Raw genomic sequence first — 25,258 nt, 5'->3', positions numbered from 1 at the left:
AAAAGATCTACCACTGGTAAGGAGAGATGGTGTCAATGGATTATGCCACTATGCCATTGATGGTCAATGGTCATAGAAGACTGGAACCTAGGCACAATTTGAGGCTGGTCACAAAGCGCTGTCGGTAAATCCAACCAGGTTCATCCTTGTTTCATCGGTCCGCGTCAACCCTCAAACACCCAAACTTTTTTCCTTCTCCCTCCTGTTTTTCTGATTTTTTTTGTCAGCCTTAGGTCCCTGTGAACTTTACCACTGCTAAACAGTTCTAGAGTTCTAGTGATCACAAATTAACTTATACCAATATTACTTATAGGAAATTTTTCCTCAACTTCTTCTAGGTCTAAAGATAAGCAGACAGTAGCCTAATCTGCCCCGTGGAGCCAAACCACCCGCCATTCCAGTCAGCCTTAACATTCGACTTTGCCCCAGTTTTGTGCATCCAGATACCTGCTGTTGGCACTTTCTTCTTTTTTTTTTTTTTAACGTTATTTTTCACTTTAAACTATAAAAATTCATAACTCGAATTATACTGATTGGATTTGTGTTGTTTTGGTGTCATCTTATTTAATGCATTTTACTCTTTCACAATGGGTGTGGGATATTTGTTTTGTTGTGTTTTCACTTTATTACTGTTTCTGTGCTGCCCTCAACCCCCAAACATTCCTTGCCAAGACCTACTTAATGGTGGCTGCAGCACGTACAGTATTTCTAGCTTTTTCCCCTGAGCTGTGTCCTCAGGGTCACACTTTCTCCAATTCATAATTACTATTTTTAAACCTTCATAAGAATACTTGTGGAATTGCTAACTTGCACAAAATATTTCATGACTGGAATTAGAATACTAAATCAGCCTCTTAGGATAATTCAGTGAAAGTTGCTCTTTCCCCAAATGTTAAAAATTGTGTCTCTTGTTGAAACAGATACACACTGTTTCCAATTAGGGACCACAACCCTAGTCAGGGTAAGTCAAATACACAACCTAATTTAACCAGTGCTGCCCCTCTGGTAGCTTGGCGCAGAGCAGGCAGGCTAAACTTGCAAGGCAATGTGCAAAGTATTTGTGCAACACACACACACACACATTAGTACAGTAGAAACACCACACGGTCCCTATGAAGGATTAGCGAAACAGACAATATGTATCTGATGTAATAAAGACTATTAGGACAAAATCCAATTAGTAACCGGTGGGATATGCAATTTAGAAAAAGTACGATCACCACAGAGCTGTCAAATCACTAATGACTGTTCTGAAAATCATTACGGCGTTCTCTCTGTTGGGGTTGTCAGTTATAGCGCTCGTTAACCGTCACGCACGCTCTGGACACAAGCAGACTGGACTACAGGAGCACTGTCTATGCTGTGTTCAACAAAGAAATTCCCCTTAAGGCTTCAGACCACATAGAACTCGACGGCCAATATCACTCGCAACCTTTTATGCCGCAGTCCACAACACACTACACCTGAAGGAGTTCCACTGATTCCCCATACTCAAACAAGCACAATTCAAACTCCTCATCCAGGCTTCTACTACATACATCCCATGCATACAGAAAACCAGATCTGAAGGTCAAACTGTCTCCTACGTCGCTCCTAAGGCTTGGAACAACCAGCCAGAACACACAAGAACCTCCTCCTCACTTCTTGAATACAGCAAAAAGCTAAATACTTGGCTTTTCGAGCAGTCTTCTAGGCCCAAGGCTTGGCTAGGCTTATCCCTGCTCGGCGCCAGGATACCCTCACTGGTGCGCTCTACAAATCTGCATGACATAACATGCAATTACATTTCCTGTAGCTGTCACTTAATTTTGAATGCATAAAAAAAATCAATTAACTACCTTAAGAAATGTGAATGTTTTCGGGCTAATGTGAATGTCTTGTAATCTCATTAGGACAGTCAAATCACATGATTACAAATTATATTTATAGAAGTGAATAGGCATATGAGGGCCATATTTGTGTGTGGTGATTAGTCTTACCTTTACCTGATAAATCACTGTGTAGCTTTTGAGGTCTAGGACCTGTTCACATGCAATATTACAGTCATAACAAAGATGATTTCAATGTTTCTGCAGAAAGGAAATCTATTTTGTGAGCAAAGCTATGTATATATATGCCTTGTTAGTATTGTGATTCTTTCAAACCGATTATCTCCTTTAGCTTTAAATTATTAGATTTTCTGCTTTGTTATTCTTCTTATTCCGTTCTCTGACTTAAAGCATGTGCATTTCAGATCATGTATCTGAACAGTATTCAGGCTCTGGAACGTTATTTGGTTTGTGGTTTGTTCTACTCCAACTTCTCTTTCAGACTAAACATTGGTGGAAGTGGGTACCATCAGACAGGTGAGATCCTTAATACTATTGTGCTAGCATACGTTTTTTCGAGAGTTCTCTTCTGGTTGCATGTTTCAGTCTGCTGCAAGTGGTGGTCTCCCTTTTTTGTGGTGTGGATTTAATTAGAGACCAGTTTCCTTAAGACGTTATCAGAAACATCCTTCTAATTGACTGGGAAATAGATTGCTACATTGCATCTCTACTATCTTTGGGGTTATTTTCCACTGAGCTTGTCATTTTGATTGCATAGTTGCATCACTAAAGGATGGTTTGGGGCTAGGAATCCGCAGCACATTAACACATAAATTCGTATCTTAAGACTTTCAGTTCTTTTGTCATCTTTCTTTGAAAGGTAGTATTTTTTTCTGTTTGTATTGTGCCTCTCGTTCGAAGTTTCAAGTCACCTTTAACTTATTTCAGTGATTTTAACCAGATTTGTTGACTGACACCAAACATTTTCTCAAATACCTAAAGAACAAGATTGTAATATCCCTTGACGAATTCTTATGTTGCTGAATTCAGAGCAGAGACCATTATAGTTTTAGATCCGTTTTTTTTTCCTTTTAGCCTTTTGGCTTTGTTGCAATTCAAACTAGTAATGAGATTCTTTGTGTACAGTAGTAGCTCATCATGCTTTCTCTCTGAGCGCATATTCTAACATTTTATATTGAGTCAATTTTTGGCATGACCAGTATCAAACTAATATTTTGTGTGAAACCATTTATTTATGCTTTTTTTTCCTGTTGATTGTTCCTCTTTCTTTTGTTTTTTGTTTTTCTTTCACAGGTCGAAGACTTCCATCAACTGATGCCAACGTCGCTGCTGGCAAAGGCTTTAAACTTAGAAGGCAGACATCTGAAACCAGACGTGGCTGCTGTTGACCAATACTGAAACATTGAGACTTTTTGATAAGTAGGTGGTTTGGAAGTTTCATGTTCGGATTACGACACCCAGTCCGTCCTTGCTTCTTACTGAATGACCATGAAGCAAATAACTACGAGCCTACTAAAAGGAAACGGATTGTTCGGTTTCCAGATCCGTCTTCTACCTACGCTTTTGCCAGGGTTCAGATATTTTTGACTTCACAAATCGAGACATTCGCCTTTAAAGGGAAGCAATTTTTGGTGATTCACTTTGCAGGGAGATGCCAATTGATCTTCTATAATCCTTCAGACAATTTTAGAAAATATGTTATCTAGTTTTTATAATAAAGATAAATGTTTTATATAGCGGCAAAAGGGAAATCAAGCACTTTGAAGATATTTGGCGACTGACGTAGCTTAGACATTAGGATTATGTGGGGTACATTTTAATGTTATGAGCCTTATATTTGTAACAAATGTTTTAAAATGGTGTGATGTTGACATATACTCAGCGTCAGCTTTTGCCTTCAAGTTGGATTTGGTGGTGATATATGAAATATGAGAATGCCTTAAACTCCTTTATTTGTTGGGTCACAAGGAAGGGGGGCACAAACGTGAAGCTGTGCTAATGTTTATCCCTCCCAAAAAGTATCTTGGCTAAATTATGTATTCAGCTGTAGGTCATTGATCTTTTTTCTCCTTATTGCTCGACAAACTTTCTCTTCTGCAAGCGAATCTATCCACAGAAAAATTGTTTACACCTAGCATGGTTAGTCAAAGCCACATGAAATTAGCTTTATTTAAAGAGTCTGATTGCTCTCATTTCTTCTATGGAGTGTTTCACTAAAGGGCCTAGTAGACTTCAGTGCTTATATTCTATAGATTTTTAAGAGCAAACTCATTTTAACGCCATGGTTATTGGAAAAGTCTCAGATGTTGGAAGTGTCAGTAAACATTACTTTACTGGATAAGTAGAATTATGAAATCTTCCTTTGAGAGCAGCGAAGCATAAAACTAGGTATCTTGCTCCTAACATTAGAAGCAACTGTCTGTCACAATGACAGCAGAGGAATACTGAAGCATAAGTATTAGAGATTACACTTTTGCCGGCATATTTAAACTTCAGTACTTGTTTCCTTCTTACTGTGTACAAACATCCACTTTGCTGAGTAAATTATTCACCAAGCTATTTTTGATTTTCTCAACACTCACCTAGAACTAGGATGCATGATGAGACTCTGCACCCAATTGTTTTGTTTGCGGCACATGCATGATTAAGACATTGGTAATAGTTGTCATAAGGTGATACAGTGTACAAAGCAAAGTGAGTCAGCAGATGGTCCTTCCTCCTGTGATGTGTTCTGTTTTAACTAATCAGATGGAAGTCATATTGCACTTGTATAGTGAATGGTGATCAGCAAAGTATTAAATGTTCTGCCAGACTCATGCTCAACCTCCAACCAAGAGTTCACATTACACCTCTGGGAGCTACACTGCCTCCTGGTAGACATACTCGATTAAACTCTTCACACTGTGGGCCCACCTGCCTAAACAGTTTCATCCCCTTTCACCAACCATCCGCACACCTCTGCTGGAGTCCTACTCATACACAGCTCATGCATACATAGAACCAGATCAGGAGGATGATCATCACTCCCAAAGGTTGGAGTTACCTCCCACTCCGCATCAGACCTGCATCATTTTCTTGAAGTTCACAAGAGGCTGAAAGCCTGGCTTTCCAGTTAGCCAACTTACCATAGAGTAGGCACACACACCTTCTCAGCACCAGGATACCCTTGCGAGTGATACTGCGATTTACAGGTACATATAACAGAAGTTAAAATCCGCTCTCCCCTCAGAAACATTGTTTCTCCCAACCTGTCCCTTTCTTGGTCTAAGTTTAGGCTATTTTTGTTAGTGCCAAACCCCATTTTCTTTTCTTTAGTGTAACATTTTATAAATAGATTGCCAGAATTTTTTTTTTTTTTTTTTTTTCCTTCTGTGTTTCGGTAGTGAGAATCTATTTCGAGAAGCGTTCTCATGTGGATATATCCTCTAATTTAGGGTAGCACAGTTACTCCCTTGTGAAATGATTGAATCTATGTAATCAGTCTGTGGGGATTGCAGAGGTATCATAAAAGCTTTTAAAACTTGAAGTCCTTATTTGTAAATTGCAATTGACAAGATGTATTTAATAGGTGAATTTTACCTTTGTCACTGTGTTGGCTCTTAACACCCATTTTTGGAGCGTACTGTTAAATATAGAAAGAAAAAAGTCCTTTGCCCCAGTTAAATGGCTTTTTACTTAACTGCGTTTAGTGAAATATTGTGAAGTCCTAAAATCATAGACGGGGCTTTTTTCTGCAAGCAAAGCCCAGCCATACATATATGGATAGGCTTTTTTTCTGTATTTTATTATTTCTTTTAAAATTCCAAGTCTTAACAGCACTTAACACTCTGCACTTTTGGCTACTTTTATAATATAGGTGCTCGTTTGACTTGCTTTAAGCTAAGATGCATGGCAGTTTAGGCCCTACTTTGATCCATCCAGGAGAGATCACTGGCTCGCAGCTTTATGAATGAGGCGACCTACTCTAATAATTTTTGCTTCAGTCTTTAAAAACAATTGAGAAAGCATACAGGCTTTGCATGTTTTTCTTCTGTTGCTAGCTCTCCTGTTTGCTGCTTTTTCTCACATGTAGACTCCTTTTTTCTCCCACAGCTCATCCTTTCCTTCCTCACCTCGCTCACTTTTTTCTCTCTACCATTTCTGTTGTTTTTCGTCATTCAGTGGTGTTGGCTTTCTCTCATTGTATTTCCTTCAAAATCCCCTATCCCTAGTGCTGTAGCGCCAACTATAGCTTCTTACTATGACTTGTTTCCTTCTCCATCTTTCCTTGCTGGTTGGTCACTAGTCCCCCGCTCCCCCAAATCTGTTTATTTGCTTTTGTGTACTTGTTTAACATCTACTGCACCAGAGTTAGTGTCTGCCATCTTAAAACTGTAAGGAACAAAAAATAGGCAGTGCATACTTGTGCAGGCACACGTCTAGGTCATCATGCTGCGGTTGCTGTTATACATTCTGCAGTAAATACTGGCACAGCCAAATGGGAAGCTAACGTAATTCAAAGGCAAGACTTAAGGACTTTACCAATGCCTTTATTAGTTAGTTAGATTTGGTTGATCCTGCCCCTCACTCAAGCAATGTCATCAAACCACGCTCTCAGCACTGAACCATTTCATAATTAATATGGTGATTAAATTGTGATCAAATTAGCGCTAGTTGTAGTGTTCAAGCTGTAAGCATTCTGTAACGGAAGATAACATAAATACACGAGTTGATGCATTTCTGGTAGTTTCTGTGATATAACATGGACTTTCTCTACAGCTCAACTTTGCAAATTCAGTTAGTTGAAGGATTGTGTTGTAAATGTAGTAGGTTCTGCATTTATAAAGGAGGAATGCAGAATGTAAGTTAAAGTGTATGATGATTTTGATAATTTTGAAGGAATGTTCGGGATTCAATTATGCGCTACCCGCATTGGTACAGAAAGAATATCTTGCATTGAGGGAAAAAACAGAAACCATTAAACCCACTGCAATGTGGTGCTGCCTGGACACTAAGCAAAAGGGGTTTGAACTTGATCCCATCTAGCTGTAACTTAAGACAGTTTGTTCCTTTATAGTATGCTTGCAAAAAAAAGAATTCTATCTCATAAGTCTTGTACAGGATATTTTGTTCACCTAAAACATTGTCTTAAAGCAATTACTTTTTATATCTCAAACTGTGACCTAAGTTTAGCAAACATTAAGTGGTATGTTTGCTATAGAAAAGCATTTTAAATTTTTAGAGGGACGCAATTTTTTTTATATCCGGTAGTACAGGTGACTGACCTGGATTTGTGAGTTGCTAGTTTGAGACTCTTATCCTTATCTGGCTTTTTATGTTTGTATGACTGCAGTGTGTGACTTTTGAGTCCCTTTAAAGGTCCCTAAAGAATACACTTAGTCATTCTAGCGCAGATGTGTGATTAACCTCTTGCCCTCCCTCATTGACAAAGCCTTATTGTAACCCCATGATCTTCGTCATAATTTAGGCACGCTGACTACATGTAGGTTCACATACTTCTGTCTAAGCTGTGCTCTTCGTTATCTTCAGTTTGGCACCTATTGTTAACAAAGACTTCATTTTCCTAAGTACTGCAAACATACTCAGTTTGCAGTGCACACAGTAAAAAAAAAAAGCAAACATTATCACTGAATACTGCAGAAGTGGTGCGTTGGAACAGTTGTATCTTTACCTGTACAGAATTACCCTCAAGAAAATACCTCCCAACGCCCCTGTAATTTTGTCTCTTTTCAGACTGAATGCTCTGGGGATTCATATGAAAGCAAAAACCAAAATGAAACAGTTAGAATTTCTAAGCAAACATTTGCATGGTAATTTCAGATAAGCATATATAATAATAATTACAAGAGTGCTTCTGCTAGGGGCTATTTCTCGAAGTACTAAAACAAAATATTGAACAAAATATATGGAATTGAGCCCTGGACATTTTGTGGTTGGGACACAACACTGCAAGCTTGGGATCGCACACCACCACTTGAAATTCTACTTTGTTTGTATGTGCATCATTAATACACATAATAGACCTCCATATCATCTAGTTTAGCTTTACGAATGCCTTGCACGATTGCCCTTGTTAAAGCAAAGAAACATTTTTAAGTAATAGAGTGAAATGCTTTTATTTCAACAAAATGGATGTAAAACATTATACCTGCTTAGTTAGTTAACCTAAGTAAGTTCCTAATAAAAAAAAGTCCCTTTTTCAGTTCGAAAGGCTGAGGATTTGGTGCATGCGCACATCAAGGAAGTGCAGTTCATTATTATGTTTAAGTGCATTTAACTTGGTAACTGTTTATGAGAGCTCTAATTACGTTTCTTTATGTAAAACTAACGTTGATTAATTGTTTTGTGAAACAAACTACTGTCTCAAAATATTTTGCTATACAGGATTTTTTTTCTACCTGCATATGTCCATGTTTTCAAGTGAAATCTTGGTAAGTCAGTGAGAGAAAACAAAGTTATTGGATCCGCCTTTCATGTGAACATAATATGCAAGAAGTTTAGTCTTTTGGGCATACTTATTCTGTTAAGTGCTGTAGCACACTTTTTCTTGCTTTTATTTTCTTATTCCCATTTTTTTTTTTTTTTTTTTTTTTTACTTTACTGCTTCAAGAAGTGCATTTACCATCTTAGAAAGGTAAATTAAAAATGAGTCCTGTCTTAAAAGTTGAATGCCCTACATCTACTTATGTTTGTCTTTGCCAGCCAGTGTCTGTCATAAAAGGTCAAGGGTCCCCATGGGCAGAGCATGTCTCAGAAATTTACATGTACCAGTTTTATGTTGGTCCCATCAACAAATATTTTAACTTCACTGAGGTTGTTTGCCCATGACACAGATATAAACATTTGAATGGAACAAATACCACTCCTGATTTTAGCACTAATACAAGACAAGGTGTAATGTTGTGCCACTGTTCCTTTGTATTTTGTTTAGAACATGGTAAATGTGAAAAAGCCAAGGAAGTAAATTTTGGAACAGCCCCTGCATGTTGTCAAATAAAAAAATTTAAAAAAAAAGGGGGGGGGGGCAGTTGGTCACACTGTCACATCAGCACAGGATACTTGCAACATTAGTGGTTCTGTCACACCTTAGATGCAAAAATGATCTGCTAACAAAGATGGACCAGACTGGCCTACACACCACCCAACAAGATTTTTGGGCTCCCACAAATTCTTACCATTGTGTTTTTTTAAAAATGACATGTGAAACACTTGTAACAAAATTGTATTTCCTTCCTGCCCTACAGTATTACATAAATTCTTAAGATTGGCAGAGTGCATTACGAGTAATTCCTTGTTTGGCTAATTCCTAGAAAAATTATAACTCTGCAATTAACCAATCAGTTATAGTCCTGTGATGTATTAAGCCTGTTAGAGTTGTGTCTGGTGCGGCTCTAGAGATCATCACAATATTCAAACAAGAAAAGCAGCTGTGAATGGAATGTTGGTTACATTTCATTTTGTGGGCAGTGGAATCTTGATCTAGTGTCTCCAGGGTGTAGGTGAAGCCTTCAATAAATTGAACAAGTTGTTCAGTTTTCTACTGCTAAAAGTCCCAGGTTGGCGTTGAAGTGTTTATCGGCCAAAGCATTTATCTGTTGAGGGTACTGCGGGGATCTATGCTTGCAGCCTTGATTTTTTTTTTTTAAATACTTAAAACCTTGTATTCTGTAGAAGAGTTTCATACCTAAGTGATTTATTGTTTCAGTAAAGTGGATTTGGAACACATTAACCTTGAATACTACTTTTTCTTCTGTCAAGTAAATGGTGCCTCAGAGCTTGTTATCCATCCCCCACAACTGATAAGTTGTAGTCGTGCTACACTGCATTGACTGCAGGTTAGGTACCACAGAAGCCTTTGCCCAAGACAACTTGCTACTGCTAGTGTTTGATCAAATGAAAAGTCTGTCAGCGTGGTGATAAATAACTTCCATTTTATAAGTAATTACATTCTAAACTCTGTCCATTACAGGGAGCGTTGGAGGTACGCAGTCTATAATATGATCTGTGACTGTCTGCTGTATTGTGCTTGTGCTTTTATTAGGCCTCCTAGATCATGGATATGTTAAGTAGGTTTTAAAAATAAAATGTATTTTTATTATGGTAGGTGGTTTAATGGGCACAGATGACGCTCACAACCAAATGGAACTACTTTAATGTTATATCCAATTGTGATTCACTTGTAAGACGGTGCTCTCTCAGGGAACACACCCTAGACCCTGCACATCAACAATCAAAGATTAACAACAATACCATGAAATATAAGGCACACGTCTTCCATTATTTTATGTTCATGATGCAGTCTTCTTTATCCATTTCTTCTGCTCCAACTCCAGCCCAGCCAACACGTGTTTTGTCAGGGATGTTACCCAATGACTTCATCAGGGCTGTGAATCGCATACACATACGATACTGTAGTGTCATTTCAAATTGTGTTCCCATCCCCATTTCCTTATCTACACCGTCTCCCTTTCATGCTTTAAGTGGGAACCAAATTAGTGTATAAGAAACTCTCCAAAAATTACATATCTGTGTAAGCACATTATACAATACCATATATCACCATTGTGTTAGTAAGTCCTATTCGTACAAATACTTTCATCATTGCGTGAAGATTAACCACATCTTTATCAGTTATTTCATTTGTGAATTGTGTCCAAAAGACATGCACACACATGTGGAACCGATCCTGGTTCAAACACTTTGCGTATATATTCTTATATCCCAACTGGCACTCTAAATCTATTAGAACCTCATCTATAGTCCACTTAAAAGGTTTCTTGTTGTGTTTCCTGGATTTCTATTCATATCCTTCTGTCGAACTCTCAAGTGCATTCCTGTCTAGCAATATCCACCATGCTGAGATCCGCAGCGGTAGAGAATAGTGATTATGTGAGTAATCTTAACCAATCTGTTAACATACAATATCCTTATTAGGTGTTGCTGAAATTGATGCTTACCTAGTGGCGCTCAGACTTGCCTATATACCTTGCTCATGTTCCTTGTATTTCCTATTTGTTTTTATCTTGTCCTGTAAAATACATTTTTGCCAGTCACAATGGTCTACCAATTCTTCTCCCCTCATTAGATTGTGTTCTTAATCTTAAATAACCACCCCCACCCTTTCAGTTGTCTAACTTATGGGCACTCCCTTGTTTGTCAAACTATTCCAATAACAATAACCTGGACCCTAATTCCCCCATTAATCCTTGTACTTTGCTATTTGCAAAGTTCCCCATTGTTCAATCGGGAACTTTACTCCATCGTTTGTATCCCTATATAACCTTTGGAACGTGGCATGAGTATGCTAGTTCACCGGCTGAGGTTTCACCTGATTTACTGTAAGCTATCCTGTCTGTATCGCTGTATAGCTAGAGAATGCAGCGTAAGGTTGCTGAGTTTTACTGACTAGTCCAGCCATTCCCTCTTTTGCCTTATAGAAATCGCATTGTTAGCTAGGCACAGAAGGTTATTTTAAAACCGGTCCCGTCACTCACCAGTATAATCCTAGTATTTAGTCTTCTATGTCGCGAGTACGCGTCCTTCTGATCTTTGCTTCCCCCATATTTGAGTCGTCCCTAAGTACATCTTCTCGCATCATCATAGAAAGAGGTCCGACGTCCTTTTCTTTCGATCCCATAGTTGAACTCTGTTTTTCTTAGTGCTATCTTGGTCCGCCACAATGTTCGTACTGTTGGGACTGTTCCTGTTTTGCTTTCAATTATCCTTAACACGATAATAACCTATGGAGACTTGTATTTCATATCAAGACAGTCCATCTCACTATTGCATTCCCATTTCTCACCGGAAACGCTCATGTTTTATAAACTATATTAGAAAAAATATATTTCTTTCTTTTGTGAACATTAACAATTATTCCTCATGTATCCTTTTATAATCGTTTTAATATATGTGGATCCCTACCTTAATCAATATCTCTCCTATTGAATACATTGGGTCGTGATTATATTCAGCATGTAGAGCTCCATCTACCTCTAGCAGGGGTGGGGCCCCACCCCCCATGTTAATTTCATCTCATAAGCCCTAGTCCATTTTGGGTAATACATTTCCGTTCGTCTATATGCATATAAAAATGAAATGGCTAGTGCAGGACCAACAGGAACACTGCATGAGTTCCCTAATCTTGCAAGACTGCATGAGTAAGGGGATATGTATGCTTAATGGCATGTGCGGCTGTAGATACTTGTGCTCTACATACTTCTGCCATTTAGTGTTGGGTCTGGAAGGTTGCAAGTTCATTTTCTTGGACAAGTCTTTTGAGTCATGCGATGTAGTGACTCCTCCTTTTGCTGGTAATGCACATGGGCATGGACTTCGTTGTTCGATTTGTTTTCTTCTCCCCTCTGGTTTGGTCGTGTTTCACTGAGCTCTGGGTCGAGACATTCTTCTCGTAGTCTTTCTGTTCAGGATACATCCCCCACCATCGGTGTTCTTTTCAAGTGCGCATATTCCATTCCTTGCGTTTCAGGGGTCAGAAAGAAATCATCTATTATATCGGCGATCTTAGACAGTGCCCCCGTGGGCCACCATTTTCTTGATTCAGTCAACTTGAGAATGAACTCCTGATGGACAGGCTACTTTCTGTTCGTGTACTAAGTGCTATACAATGTTCCTGCAGAGTGGCCAGCACCAGGTCTTTGACCTCTGTCTCCCTGGACTATAAAGAAGAGGACTGCGAGGCTCAGCAGTCTTTTTGACCCAAAAATCATTAGGGAATCTAAGGGCCCACTGCTGTGAGATGCAGCGACAGGAGATCTAAGAGACGCCGGACATCATTGGATAACAGGATGTTGAGTCCGAGCCGGAACAAGAACTACAAGAGGCAGTTAGCTAGTTAGTTAGCTCAGGAGGACTCCGACGTGGACACAGTCATTGAGATGCAAGATCTCCCCCCAGTGCAGCGTACAGTGAGTATTGACTCCCGTCTCCTGGCCAAAAAACCAGCACCTTCTGCCAAAGTTAAGGTACTGGGCCACCACTGTCATCAGGCCATGGTCAGCACCGAAATCAAAACCTAAATATACCAACTTGGTGCCAAGTCGACCAACTCTAGCTGCAGCACCGTCAGCTTCTGCCTCCCTGTCGGTACTGACCACCCGGGTGCCAAAAAGACCAGCACAACATTCCTCAACATCGACCGTTTAAGTTTCAAAACCTAGGGGTGCTTTGGCACTGAAAACAAATTGAAGATTTCACGATCTTCAGAGCCAAAAACCTCTATCGAGCAAATCCTCCATAAGATGAAGCAGCATTTCAACACCAAGCAGAAACAGCTTTATTTACAGCCACAGACTGGCCGAGTCCTACTCAAAGTTGTTGGTACCACCTTCTCAAAGAGACAACTCTTGTTTGGAGATGCTATTGATTTGCTTATGCCGCCTGCCAAGCATACCAGGCTAGATAAAGAGACTGCTGCTAAACACCCTCCTCTACATACCTTTCTACATCACCTCCAGCCACCCTTGCCCTCACCTCTCTTTCACAGGTTGACCCTCTTGACACGGTTTCCCCCAGTCTTTAAAAGGTGATCAGGGAGCAGGGAACGAACCCTCCCTTTCTCACATTGCACAGACCCTTGGCCAACTTACAATGTGGATCCTCCGCACTGACACCAACCCAGATGTCTACCCTGCCAGACCATCTCACCCAAAAGGTACCATCTCCTTTCAGGAGCTTATCGGTAGGGCGGCCTCTTGCCACCAGGTGCCCTTAGATAAGAAGCCCATTTAGGATAATTTCCATTTTGATACCCTCACCACATCTCACTGGACAACACAGTACCTCCCAATGCTCAAGGGGATGATGAAGCACTCAGAGGATATCTTTAAAGATCCTTCTAGGGCATGCATTATTACACCGTGATTAGAAAAAAAATATAAGGCCCTCAGACCCCATTTTTATCAGAGGTCAGATTCCCCCTGATTTGTTGTTGGTTTCCAATGTTAGAAAGTGAGCAAGTTCTCAGGCCATTAGTGATGCTTCACCTCCTGATAAGGACAGCACACTTATCAATGCTTCCAGCAAGCGGGTTGCAGCCCAAGCCACCAACTATTTGCGTATAGCAAACACACAAGTACTGTTAGTCGGATACGACTATGCCAACTGGGACGAGATGGAGGGACTCCTCCAATACCTCCCAGTGGAGTACAGGAAGATGGGCCAAGAGATTGTTAGTGAAGGACTGCTTATATCTAATAATTCAATGCACTATGTCGAAATGCCACTGAGGCAGCTACCCGAGGAATAATCACAAGCATCCTGATGCGCCGACATGCATGGCTATGAATATCTGGCTTTAATCCTGAGGTACAACAAAACATACCATTTGATAAGGAGCAGCTCTTTGGCCCACAGGTCAACCAGGAACTCAACAAAAACGACACTGAGATGGCTAAATCAATGAGTACCCTGCAAACCCCTGCTGCATGTGGGTCCTTTTGCTGCCCGTCACTCAGAGCGGCCTCCAAAACTACAGCTACCTTGTCTTTCAAACACAAAGGCCAAGGGCAAACATCCTTGCATAGAGGCTTTTATACGGGTTCGTACAGGGGAAATAATAAAGGAAGAGGCAAAGCTTCCTCCCCACATGGCTCCTCAACTACCACAAAGCAGTGACTCCCTTTGCCACGATTATTCATCACATGTCAGGGGACATCTACAACAACTCCTCCCTGCCTGGCAAAATATAACAAGAGATCAATTGGTGTTGGATAATATCCAGCATGGTTACTGTCAGGTGCTCATTTCCACACCTTCAAACAGACCCCCACATACTCACAAACATTCTCCAGAACTTATCACTGTGCTCAAACAGGAAGTTCAGGCAGTCCTAAACAAAGGAGCCATAGAACCTGTTCCTGCACACCAAGGGACAGGACTATATTTCCTGTACTTCCTTTCCAAAATGGACAGGTCGGTAAGGCTTATTCTACATCTGAGGCACTTAAATTATTACATCCTGTCAGAGCATTTTCACATGGTAGCACTTCAGGGCATGATTCCACTCCTTCAACAAGGCAATTTCCTCTCAGCACTAGACTTGAAGGACGCCTACTTTCACATCCCTATACACCCAGCAAATCGCAAATACCTCATATTTCTGACAGGCAACCACTACCAGTTTACAGTACTCCAGTTCGGGGTAACTGCTGCACCACAGGTGTTAACAAAATGTCATGCAGTGGTAGCATCTCACTTTTGCAGACAAAATATTCACATTTTCACATATTTAGTTGACTGGCTTATCAAAGGCAGCACTCTCAAACTTACTACATCACATCCAAGTCACCATAGACTTGTTTCATAAACTAGGCTTCACCCAAAACTTTCAAACACAACTTTCGTGTTTCGCTCCAATCATCCAGTCAAAGGCCCGATGGCCTCTTGCATTGCTATTGTGCCAAATTCCTGCATGCATGTGTGTCCATTGCAGGAATACCTAGCGCATCCGTGGTCTCAGCCATGGAGTCGTTCAGAGGATCTAGTGTTGGAAGACAATCACACTAATTGTTCTCTGCGGTAGTGGAACAAAAAAAAAAAGGGTCGGCCTTTCCTACAATCCTGTTCCTTAGATCATTCTGACAACAGGGTCTTCACAGACAGGCTTGGGTGCTCAACTTCAGGATCTCACAGTCCAAGGTTTCTGGAATCCCAAACAACACAGTATGCACATTAGTTACCTAGAACTTCTTACTGTTCAACTGTTTAATTAGTGAAAAGTGTTCACACCTCACCTGATCAACAACATTGTTCTCATCTGCACAGACAATAGGACAACCATGTATTATGTGCAGAAACGGGAGGAAGGAGGGCATTCTCTACTGTTTGCCTTGCCTATCGCAAACAATCTGGTGTTGGGCCGTTTGTCACAACATCCATCTACTAGCAGAACATCTCCCTGGGACATACAACAACTTTGCTGACCTTCTCTGCAGGATGTGGCAACAAGTCCACGAGTGGGAACTCCACCCAGAAGTCCTGTTTCCCTACTTTGAAAAGTAAGGGGTTTCCAGGCATAGACCTATCTGCAACCAAAGAAAATGCAAAATGTCCAAACTTGGCCTCCAGGTTCCCATAACCTCAGTCCAAGGCAATGCTCTATGGATGAACTGGTCAGTAATATTTGCCTGTGCTTTTCCACTTCTCCCTCTCCTTTCGTTTCTGGGTTGGAAACTCAGGCAAACTGCCCTCACGTTGATCCTGGTGGCCCCCACATGGGCCCCGCAACCATGGTTCACCACCCTTCTAAGACTGTTATTTCCTCACAAGAAGCTTCCTCAGAACCAAGGTCAAATCAGGCACCCAAAAACCAAGGATTTAAAACTTGCCATATCGCTCAGTTTGAATAACTTAATCTGCCTTGAATGTGTGGATATTCTTAAGGAGTTGTGTGGATCCTCTACTGGACCATGTTATTCAGCAAAACAGAAATATTGTCTGTTATTTCAATCCATACAATGGGAACACTTCAAGGTCTCGGTGCAGGGTATTCTTTCCTTCCTTCTTCATTTGCAAAAAGCAAACTTAGCGTACACTTTCATAAGACTACATCTGGCACTTACAGCTGCTTCCCTTCAGAAAAGACGGCTTTCTCCCCATTTCAAGATTCTATCCGTTAAAGCTTTAATGGAAGGTCTTGAAAGAGGGATTCCACCAAGAACACCTCAGGTGAAACCCCAGCCACCCTTCCCTCCGTGCAGATTTGGATGCTCCTTTCTGCCAAGAAAAAACTGATGGTCCGACCTCCATTTTTGAGTTTGCAGATTATAAAGGGGTGAAAACACACCTTTTTCCCCTCATTCCTCCTTTCCTCCTGTCTTCTAATGGACACAGCTGGACAACACTTGCCCTCACTGCAACCATTGACCCATGGAGAAAATACGTTTCTGCATCATTTGAAAGTAGACCTGTGCACTGCCATGAAGAAAAGATTATTAAGATAATAACATTTATAGTTTGACAGTGGTTTATCAACCTCAGATTCAGGTCTCACATATGTTGTGTCTATCATAATATATAAGAAATGATACAAGTGGTAAAAGTGCCTTTAATATTACGGTTGCATTTTTTTCAGCTCCCATTTGAGTTTTCAAGTATACAAAGTAGTCACTGGTAGTAGTCAAATGTACTCTGTAGGACAGATGATTGGATATCCGCTTTGCAACATTTCTTAGAGTATACATGTTGTGGCATTTAAAAAAGCAAATAATGTTAAAGCATCAAATAGGACTTCAGTTTAGTATAATTATTATTGTGTACTTTGCATTAGTGAGCTAGTGTTGCTCATTTTATTTAACAAACATCTGTGCTCCCACATTTAGTGGTTACTGTATGTAAACCTCCAAATGCTTCTGCACAATAAATGTCTTGGTTAAATTCATCTTTCCTGGATAGAAACATAGTTTAAATGTGAGAATCTGGATATTATTATTATTAACTTTATCTAGGTTGCTATCAGTTGTACCTTGTATGTTACACTGAAAACAGATATGCCTCATGTATTACTTATTGAACTAGAAATGTCAAATTATAATGGACAAACCGATTTAGAGACATTTTAACTTTGCTTGAAGACTTGTACTAACCCAAGCTGTTTACAGCAGTTGCTTTTTAGTCAGGATGGTACGCTTTCATTTTTTTGTAACTATTTTCTGGAAGTGTTTATAATGTCAGAGTATACCATCCCTGTGTTTGCAGAATCAAAGTAGTTGTGTGAATGTGATCTGATTCTTTATTGTTGCACGTGAATTGGCCTATTGCAGCTCTAAAATCTTTTGATATTAAAGCTTGAAAGCATATTGAATCATAGATTTTTTTAATTAAATTATGGAGATATAATTCCATTCCAACTTTAAATTAAGGCTCTGTTTCATTGATCTAAGTGATTGACCATAATTATGGTTTCATAGAGATTTATGCTCAGATTACTCATATATAATCCTCATTGCTCCCTGCCCTCGTCTTCCTCTTCTCAGTCTGCAGATTAACTTGCAATCTCATCCAAGAGATAGACTTTCCTAGCCTAATTCATGACTGTTTAAATGTTATTTTACTCTCTTGCAAGTGCTATGGGTGGTCACCGTGATCCCACTGTAAAAGATGCCTGTCACCTTCCCATACCCTGAAGCATACAAAGGCCCACTTGTTGCTGAGACGTTTATGTGGTTGAGAGAGAAAGCCACTACTATGACAATGAAGACCTTAACTGTAACATTGAAGATTATTGGTAGGTATCCTTGCCATTCTTAGTCTTCATTATCATATTTCTGTCAGTCATAGAATTTACAGAGCAGAAAATAATTAAAACTAAATGTTAATAGTCCCACACATACCTGCATCTAAAATACTGCAGCAGATGTGCTCCATTCATTCTTTTAAGATACAACTTAATGAAATTTAGACTCCAAAATTGCTAAGGAAGATCCACCATCCAGTAATGTTGGGTTAATATGTGGGTAGAAGCCCTGGTAATGACATTGTCAGCATCATAGAAGGATGTTGCTAGAAACTTTACACAAGCTGACATGCCTCAGGTGGATCTTTCCGGAGGAGTCTATGTGCAGAGACCCAATTTACCTGGTAGGCAAGTGAAATAGTAGAATGGATGCATCTTTGAGGGTGTGTACACAGTAACAATTTACTTTTGCCCTCAGACACCAGCTACACATCCAGCAATTCATTCACTTTATTTTTGCCTTTGACCCTGTAAATTGCTTCACTGCCTTTTTTCTAGGTTCACTCAGTACAAATACTACTGTGAGTTGTATGTACGTACATGATGACTATTGAGTGTTTTTTTCTTTCACTTAAACATAATAGAAGTAGAATTGATGGACAAAATTACTTTTGTTAAAAGTAAATATCTAGAGCATCATGATCATCTAGAGTCTGTAATGCCATTTCCACAGAGAGATCCAGGATCTTGAAAGAAAGTCTGACCAAAATGAAACAAGATCAAACGTTTAGGAAGCAACCTTGGACACAGTGTGAGGACAATCTTGTTGCAAAGAAAGAAGATTGAGTGTCTACAAAGAAGGGCCCCTGATTCACTTATTCTTTGGTAAGAAGTGATCGACACAAGGAAGAAAACTGTCTCTGAAAGGCTTATCCCAGATAGGAGTTCAAGAGGTATTGCCTGTAAGGCACAGAGGAACAGTTACAAACCCCATGGTATAAGCTTGTAGTGAACCAAAAGATACGTATCTTGGAAAGGCAACAGAAGGTAAAGAGGCTAGATCTTCGATGTGGGTATTTCTTTTTTTAAGTTGTTTTGTCTGCTTACTTGCTTTGTAAAGCGCAGCCTCACAAAATTCTAAAAACTCTCCCATCCCATGTCTGTTTGGATACAAATAATCCCTTCTATAGAGTGCTTTTGGCTGGCATGTCTGACACATCTCATTTTCCCAACCCCAGTGGTGAAGTAGAATGTCTTGAGGCACTGCAGTGTGAAGCAGTGGAGACAAATGCTGTTAGTAACCATGGAGGTTCCAAGCAGACCTTTTGAGGATGCAGTACCACTATCTGCGTCCCAGAAAGGGACCACATGGTTCTCTTGTCTGTTTCTTATTGTAAACAATAGATTGTGTACTCATTTGTGCAAAATCTACTAGCTTTACAAAGGTATATTTATTACAAATAAAATTATCTGTTCATACCACGACTATATCACTGATTATAATCGGGTGCTTGAAATTACTACCTCTCAGTATACCAAACCATGGTCAGTACAAAACAATGGCCTTTATGTATCTGTACATTTCCCAGTAGGAACAGAATTGGTAAAACACTTTGCTGCATCAGGTCCTAGGTTCCAGATGGTTAAGAAAACATGTTGGCTCTGCATTGTGATTGTTTTACCAAGGGACTCGTGAGGCTTGCTTCCAACGTAGATTGTTGGGTTTGTCTTTTCCTATCAGTGCTATTGTGGAATAAATTATGTTTGGGCCAGGATATGTTCATGTTGAAGTTTCCTATGACCAGATTTGAGGTATTCGCCACACAAATATGGTAATAAAAATGCTGGCAACTAATTTTTTCTACTTGTAGATGGTTAAACAAAAATAAAAAGGATGTGCTTTGTTATAGCGCAAAAAGTTAATTTTAGGAGTCAGTCCTCGGATTTAGTATGACTGTCTATTGAACTCTTTTTTTTTTTTTTTTTTTCTTCCTCCTTTGAAAAGCAACATTGGTTGTAGGCTGTGTAGTTTAATATTTTACAAGAGCATCAAATAATCTTTACTATAGGTCAAGTTCTTCTTTAATTTTTTTTTATTTTTTATTTTATTTACTTTTAAGTGTTCAGTTTTCAAAAGGGTTATGTTGTTGTACACTTTTAATATGTGAAGATGTGAGTGACAATCCATTCTTCTCACTTCATAAATAGTACAGCCATCTTGTTTTTTTTAAAGACTGGGATGTGTTTAGCTTGTCAGTGTATGCTGCCTTTAACTGCCCTCATGCTCATACTTTTGCATATTACTTTGGCAAGCACTTTGACATGGTTTGAAAACTTGATATCGTAAGGGGTGCAACAATGCTTTTTGTTTCTGCTGGTTTTTGAGTGCCTGCGTCATAAGTGGTCTTTGGGAAGCTGAAAACATAAACCAAGATTTAAGAGTGGCCATAAACTAGGTATTGGTAGTGCAACTACTGCATCTTGGTTAGTGATGGGGAAGGAGAGCAATTACATGGTTAGATAGCAAAGCTTGCAACTAACAAACACACAGTTGTAGCAGCAGACCAGCCGTTCACTTATAATACCGGGGGATGCTTTTCTTGTATTTTAATGTTTTGTTTTTCTTTGTATGGAGAAAGAAAATGGCGGCATGTTCCATTTGTTTGGAAAAGCTTTTTATATCCAAGGATGTATTTTGTAGCTGAAAATTGTAATTATTGGGAAACAACCTGCAGTCTGAAATGTGAAGGGGGATTTATTTAAGGGAGTGCTGTGTTTCTTCAGATTGAAATCCTTACTGGCCTGGGGTGGATTTATTTATTTTTGAGGAATGGTATATTCTAAAGTCAAGTAGGTTTCCAAAGCTGTTCCGTGCTTTTGTTGGGAAATTGGCTAATCCTGAACAGCAGCGAGTGGATGTGGGTGATAAAGTTTGGTAATGACCCAAATTGGGATCCTCCTTAAATTTACCATTAGTGATGCTCACGGATATTTTTTCAAATGTTGTACTCGGTGTGGAGAAATTAAAATGGCTATCTTTGTACAGGCCACAGTTTTTTGTTCTTGCGTTTAATAATGTTTTTTGGAATGCCTTAGGGGTGAATACCTTATTGCCTTATGGGATCTTGTATTTCTTGAATCAGGCTTATTTACAAGTGAATATCTTGAGCAGGAATCCAGAGCAAATGGCTAAGTTGACTAACCAACAACCAGCAGATGTGGTGCATGTAGTTATGTTTGTGGATTCACAGACCCACGGTTTTGCTACAATGATAAATCGCATTACTTTTTCCAGTAACTCCTAATCGGCCCTTGCTATCGAAAGAGATTTCTACGTAGAAGATTACGAAGGCTGTCATAATTGTAATAAGATATCTATTGAAGGAAGCTGTTGGGGGAAGGATTGTGATTCTGGCCCAGGTCTGGTGCTTTGAGCATCCACTGGGTTTTAGATGTATTTTCTAATGTTTCAGAGAATGTCATGGAGTATCTTCTTGTGGTCTGTACAGATACAGCTGAGAATGTAAGGTAATTTCTTTTTCAATTATGTAAGCATCAGTAGCTAACCAGCACCTGCATTACAATGTATTGTTATGTGAGTACGGGATAGCTTCTTTGCACTGTTTGTGTTAATAAAAAAAAAAGTCTTCAGGTCTTGGGCCAGACAGTAATAATGTGATGCCAAGACAGAGCAAAATGAATGAATAGAAGTAATATTGATCATCGTGACACCTAGTTTAGAAAAGCACTTTATGATACAGCAGAGGAAACGGCCGTCATGGTGCACAGAATGTCAGAGTGGTCCTGAACAGATTGCTTATACTAAGGCATTTAGACTGCTCAGAACTGGCTTGTGTCTCCCATGGAAAGCTATATTCAAGCACCTTAGGATGCTCCACCTAACGACAGAATATTTACGTGAATGAAGGTGATGGCAAACTCTTTGAAGTACACTGGTCGAAAATCAGTGGGTTTTCCTCAACTATAGAAGTCTGGCAACCAGTTTTTTTTTTCTCTCGGGTTACTTTTTTATCTTGCATAGTCCTTATTTTTCTATTTTTATTTACCTTGCAACTTTACAACACTTTATTTTAATGCAAATATTGATAGGAGGTAGCAGGAGATTTTTTGCTTCATGATGTAAGCCTTTTTGAAGGGAGAAAGTAGTTTCCAGTTTTCTTTTGAGAAAGTGGGTAGTGGAATCTTGTCAGCATTGTCTCAATTTTCCATACGGTTACCTCTCTGTACTTTCAACTAAACTAGTACTCTATAGAAAAATAGCACATTCTTGTTTTCCTCATAAACCGGACATTTTGACTTAGCTTTTGCTAATGTGGTGATTTAAGTAAAAAAAAAATCCTTCCGTTGTCTTTCCTAGCCCAGGGGGTTGTGCTTTATCAAATTCTTGTACCACAGGATTGTATCTTTGATTTGGTTTTAGACATGTAGCTCCCACACCCTTCACACTGCTCTCACACACCCTCTCTTAAAGGCCACTACGGGAGAGCCGGCTTTAAAGAAAAGCTGCCCATATCTACCAGAATAAGGATTTTGGAAAAACAATAACGTGCAATTTTAAATTCTTTTACATCGTTTCTCAACCAGAACGTCGTACCGCTCCCTCTGGACCACAAAGAACTGAATTTTTTTGTTAGTCTGTGCAGCTGCAGGAGAGTGACCCACAACAATGCCTTTGCTGAATGTACGTTTAAAGTATGGCTTTTGGATTCTGGCTCGTTTTGCTTTCCACTTACCTGTTGCCGTCACCAAACCCTGATGAATTTTCAGAAAATATGCAAAGAATTCACATTAAAATTCAACATATTGAAATGTTTTTCATTCATGTTTAATTTTAAATATTTTGAAACCCTGATTATATTTCCATTCGAGGTAATCATGATTCCAACCTTTAGTATCTGACATCTCCTTTTCATTGTCCCCTCCCTGGGTGAACATTATAACCCATTTAAACATGCATGCTTGCTGCTATTCACTCATTCATCAGGAATAACCTGAAAGAACAAGCTCATCCCTACTCCCAAAATTCATATTCCTCCCTAGCCCCGAAGTGAAAACATCTCGCTGGTATTCCTATCATCTTACCTCTGACCTAGATCAGTCATAATGTATGTTATATTATAATTTGCAGTTTCTTTTCATTCATTGTGTAATTAGTAGGTAAATAGCCTAAAACCATATGTTGTGACCTGGTTACTTTTTTTGCAGAATCCATGTGTGCCTGAGTACTTGTCCTACGAGCAAATCTAGCTTACCGCAAGAACAGCAGTAGCCTAGCCCAAGAACCGTTATTCAACCTTTGTTAAACATTTTGGTGCAAGGATTACATAGATTGTGCCTGTCTCCAAATCATCCGTTGCCGAGACCTATAGCTTAGACTCTTATAGCCAACAGGATGAGGCTTTCGATGCATAAACTGTAGCACCCTTGCTTTACTGCATGAAATATTATTCTGGTTTTAGCATTTGTAATTTTGTACTGATGCTGCGCCAAGCTTCTGTGACTGTGTCCACAGCAGATTTGTACGAGCTTTACCTTGGGCTGGTCCTGAGTCAGTGTAATCTTTTTATTGTCCATTTAGTTTGGTACATGCTGACATTATTAAATCAAAATGTATGATTTGTATGTGTAATACTTCCTTGTTGTTCTGTTAAATATTGTTGTGTAGTACCGATATTGCCTCCAAAAATAAATTTGGGTTGGCATATTTAAAACTGCTTTATAAATCTTAAATACCGTCTATAATGTATAGTATACTTTGTTAACTCATTAAATGTCTAATGTACTGTAAAATGCCAATTGTAAGCATTGCATAAATAAAACATTTTGTTTTCTATGTGAGTCACAGAAAGCCACTTTTCTCAGTTTCGAGTGTGCACTGAATGCAGGTCCTCGCAGATCAAGTCTATAAATCTGGAAAGTCTAAACGTTGTAGTACTCTGAATACCTTTGTTTATCCGAGATATTTCATGCCATTCATTCACTGGATACCATAACTCAGCAACACCTGGTGAGCTTTGAAAGAGGTGAGGGAGTGTAACCCGAATTCAGCAAGTGAGTTGAGTTTCTTCTAGGAAGCTGTGGGGGGTGGGGTTTAAATTGGAAAGGGTTTCACCCGGAAGAAATGAAAAAAAATTGTTAGTGCTGTTTATCCACTTAAATGCTAGGCACTGCCCCTAAACACGCCTTACCACGCCCCCCACCACCCAAACCCCGCCCAAAAGAGCTGAGCTCTTTTTGACTGTTTGGTGTGGTTTGCACTGAGAGCTACATAACTTTTTGTCTACATGAAGTATCCCCACCACATTTGCACCTTTTCCCCATTATCTTAGGGATTTTAAAAGTACCCCGGTTTTTACCCTTCAGGGGACTGAACAAAATAGGCTAACAATAGCTACATTTTGAGATTTTTTTGGGGGGGGGGGGGGGGGGGAGGGAGAAAGAGGACAAAAGTGCTCTGAATAAGTGCCTTTATTTCCCCCCTAAAATGGCATGAAAGAATTGTTGGCTGTGCTTAAGTTACCATCTTCCCAGCTTTCAGGAACACACAGAGCTGAATTAAAAAAAACGAATTTTGTACCACAGTTTTGGCAATCTTCAGAGTCAATTTTTCCTATTTTTGTGCTCTCATTCTTCTTCCAGTTTTTGGTGGGACCCGTGGGTGGTCCAGTAAAGCTACAGATTTCTAAGAGGTACACAAAATTCCAAATTCAGCAAGGTGTCATATGTATACATCTCTCAAGGTTTTCCCAAAGAAATTAACTGTTGAAATAAATATTGAAAACGAGTAGGAAAAAAACATAATTAGGACACCATTTTCATTGTAACCTTTTGTCACAATGGTTAATTTACAAAAGCAATACACTGTTACATAAGTTAGGCCCTTTTTAGTTGCAGCGTTTTATTTGGTCTGTAGTTTCTCCAAGAAGCCTAGATACCCAGAGCCAACAGCTGAGCTGCACTGTGCAAATAATTTTCATTGTTTACCGAGTGTAGACCAATTCATGTTGTGAAATATGTACAGTGAAGAAAGAGGTGTCAAGAATATCTGTATTTCTGATATGGGCACAAGATATGGAGTTTAGGAGCAGTGGTTATTTGTACATCTCTGAATTTGTGGGAACCCACACACGCATATGATTTAGAGGGTACTTTTCAAAATGCCTTGTTTCTTATAAACTGTCTTACATTTGGAATGCACAAATATCGCAAAATACAA

General features: G+C 39.5%; 1 protein-coding gene across 1 annotated transcript in view; it reads left to right on the top strand.

Moving 5' to 3' along the window:
• The window catches only part of RAB22A (RAB22A, member RAS oncogene family), a 167,732-nt gene extending 143,857 nt beyond the window's left edge, over positions 1–23,875 (top strand). The window contains exon 7 of the mRNA XM_069243579.1: positions 3,123–23,875. Within this exon, the coding sequence (XP_069099680.1) occupies positions 3,123–3,217 (95 nt within the window). The 3' untranslated portion in view covers positions 3,218–23,875. The remainder of the gene's footprint in view (positions 1–3,122) is intronic.
• The last annotated feature ends 1,383 nt before the right edge of the window (positions 23,876–25,258 follow it).

The sequence above is a fragment of the Pleurodeles waltl genome, chromosome 7, assembly GCF_031143425.1.
Source record: "Pleurodeles waltl isolate 20211129_DDA chromosome 7, aPleWal1.hap1.20221129, whole genome shotgun sequence".
NCBI classification, from domain to species: domain Eukaryota; kingdom Metazoa; phylum Chordata; class Amphibia; order Caudata; family Salamandridae; genus Pleurodeles; species Pleurodeles waltl.
This window is presented reverse-complemented; position numbering and strand designations above follow the sequence as displayed.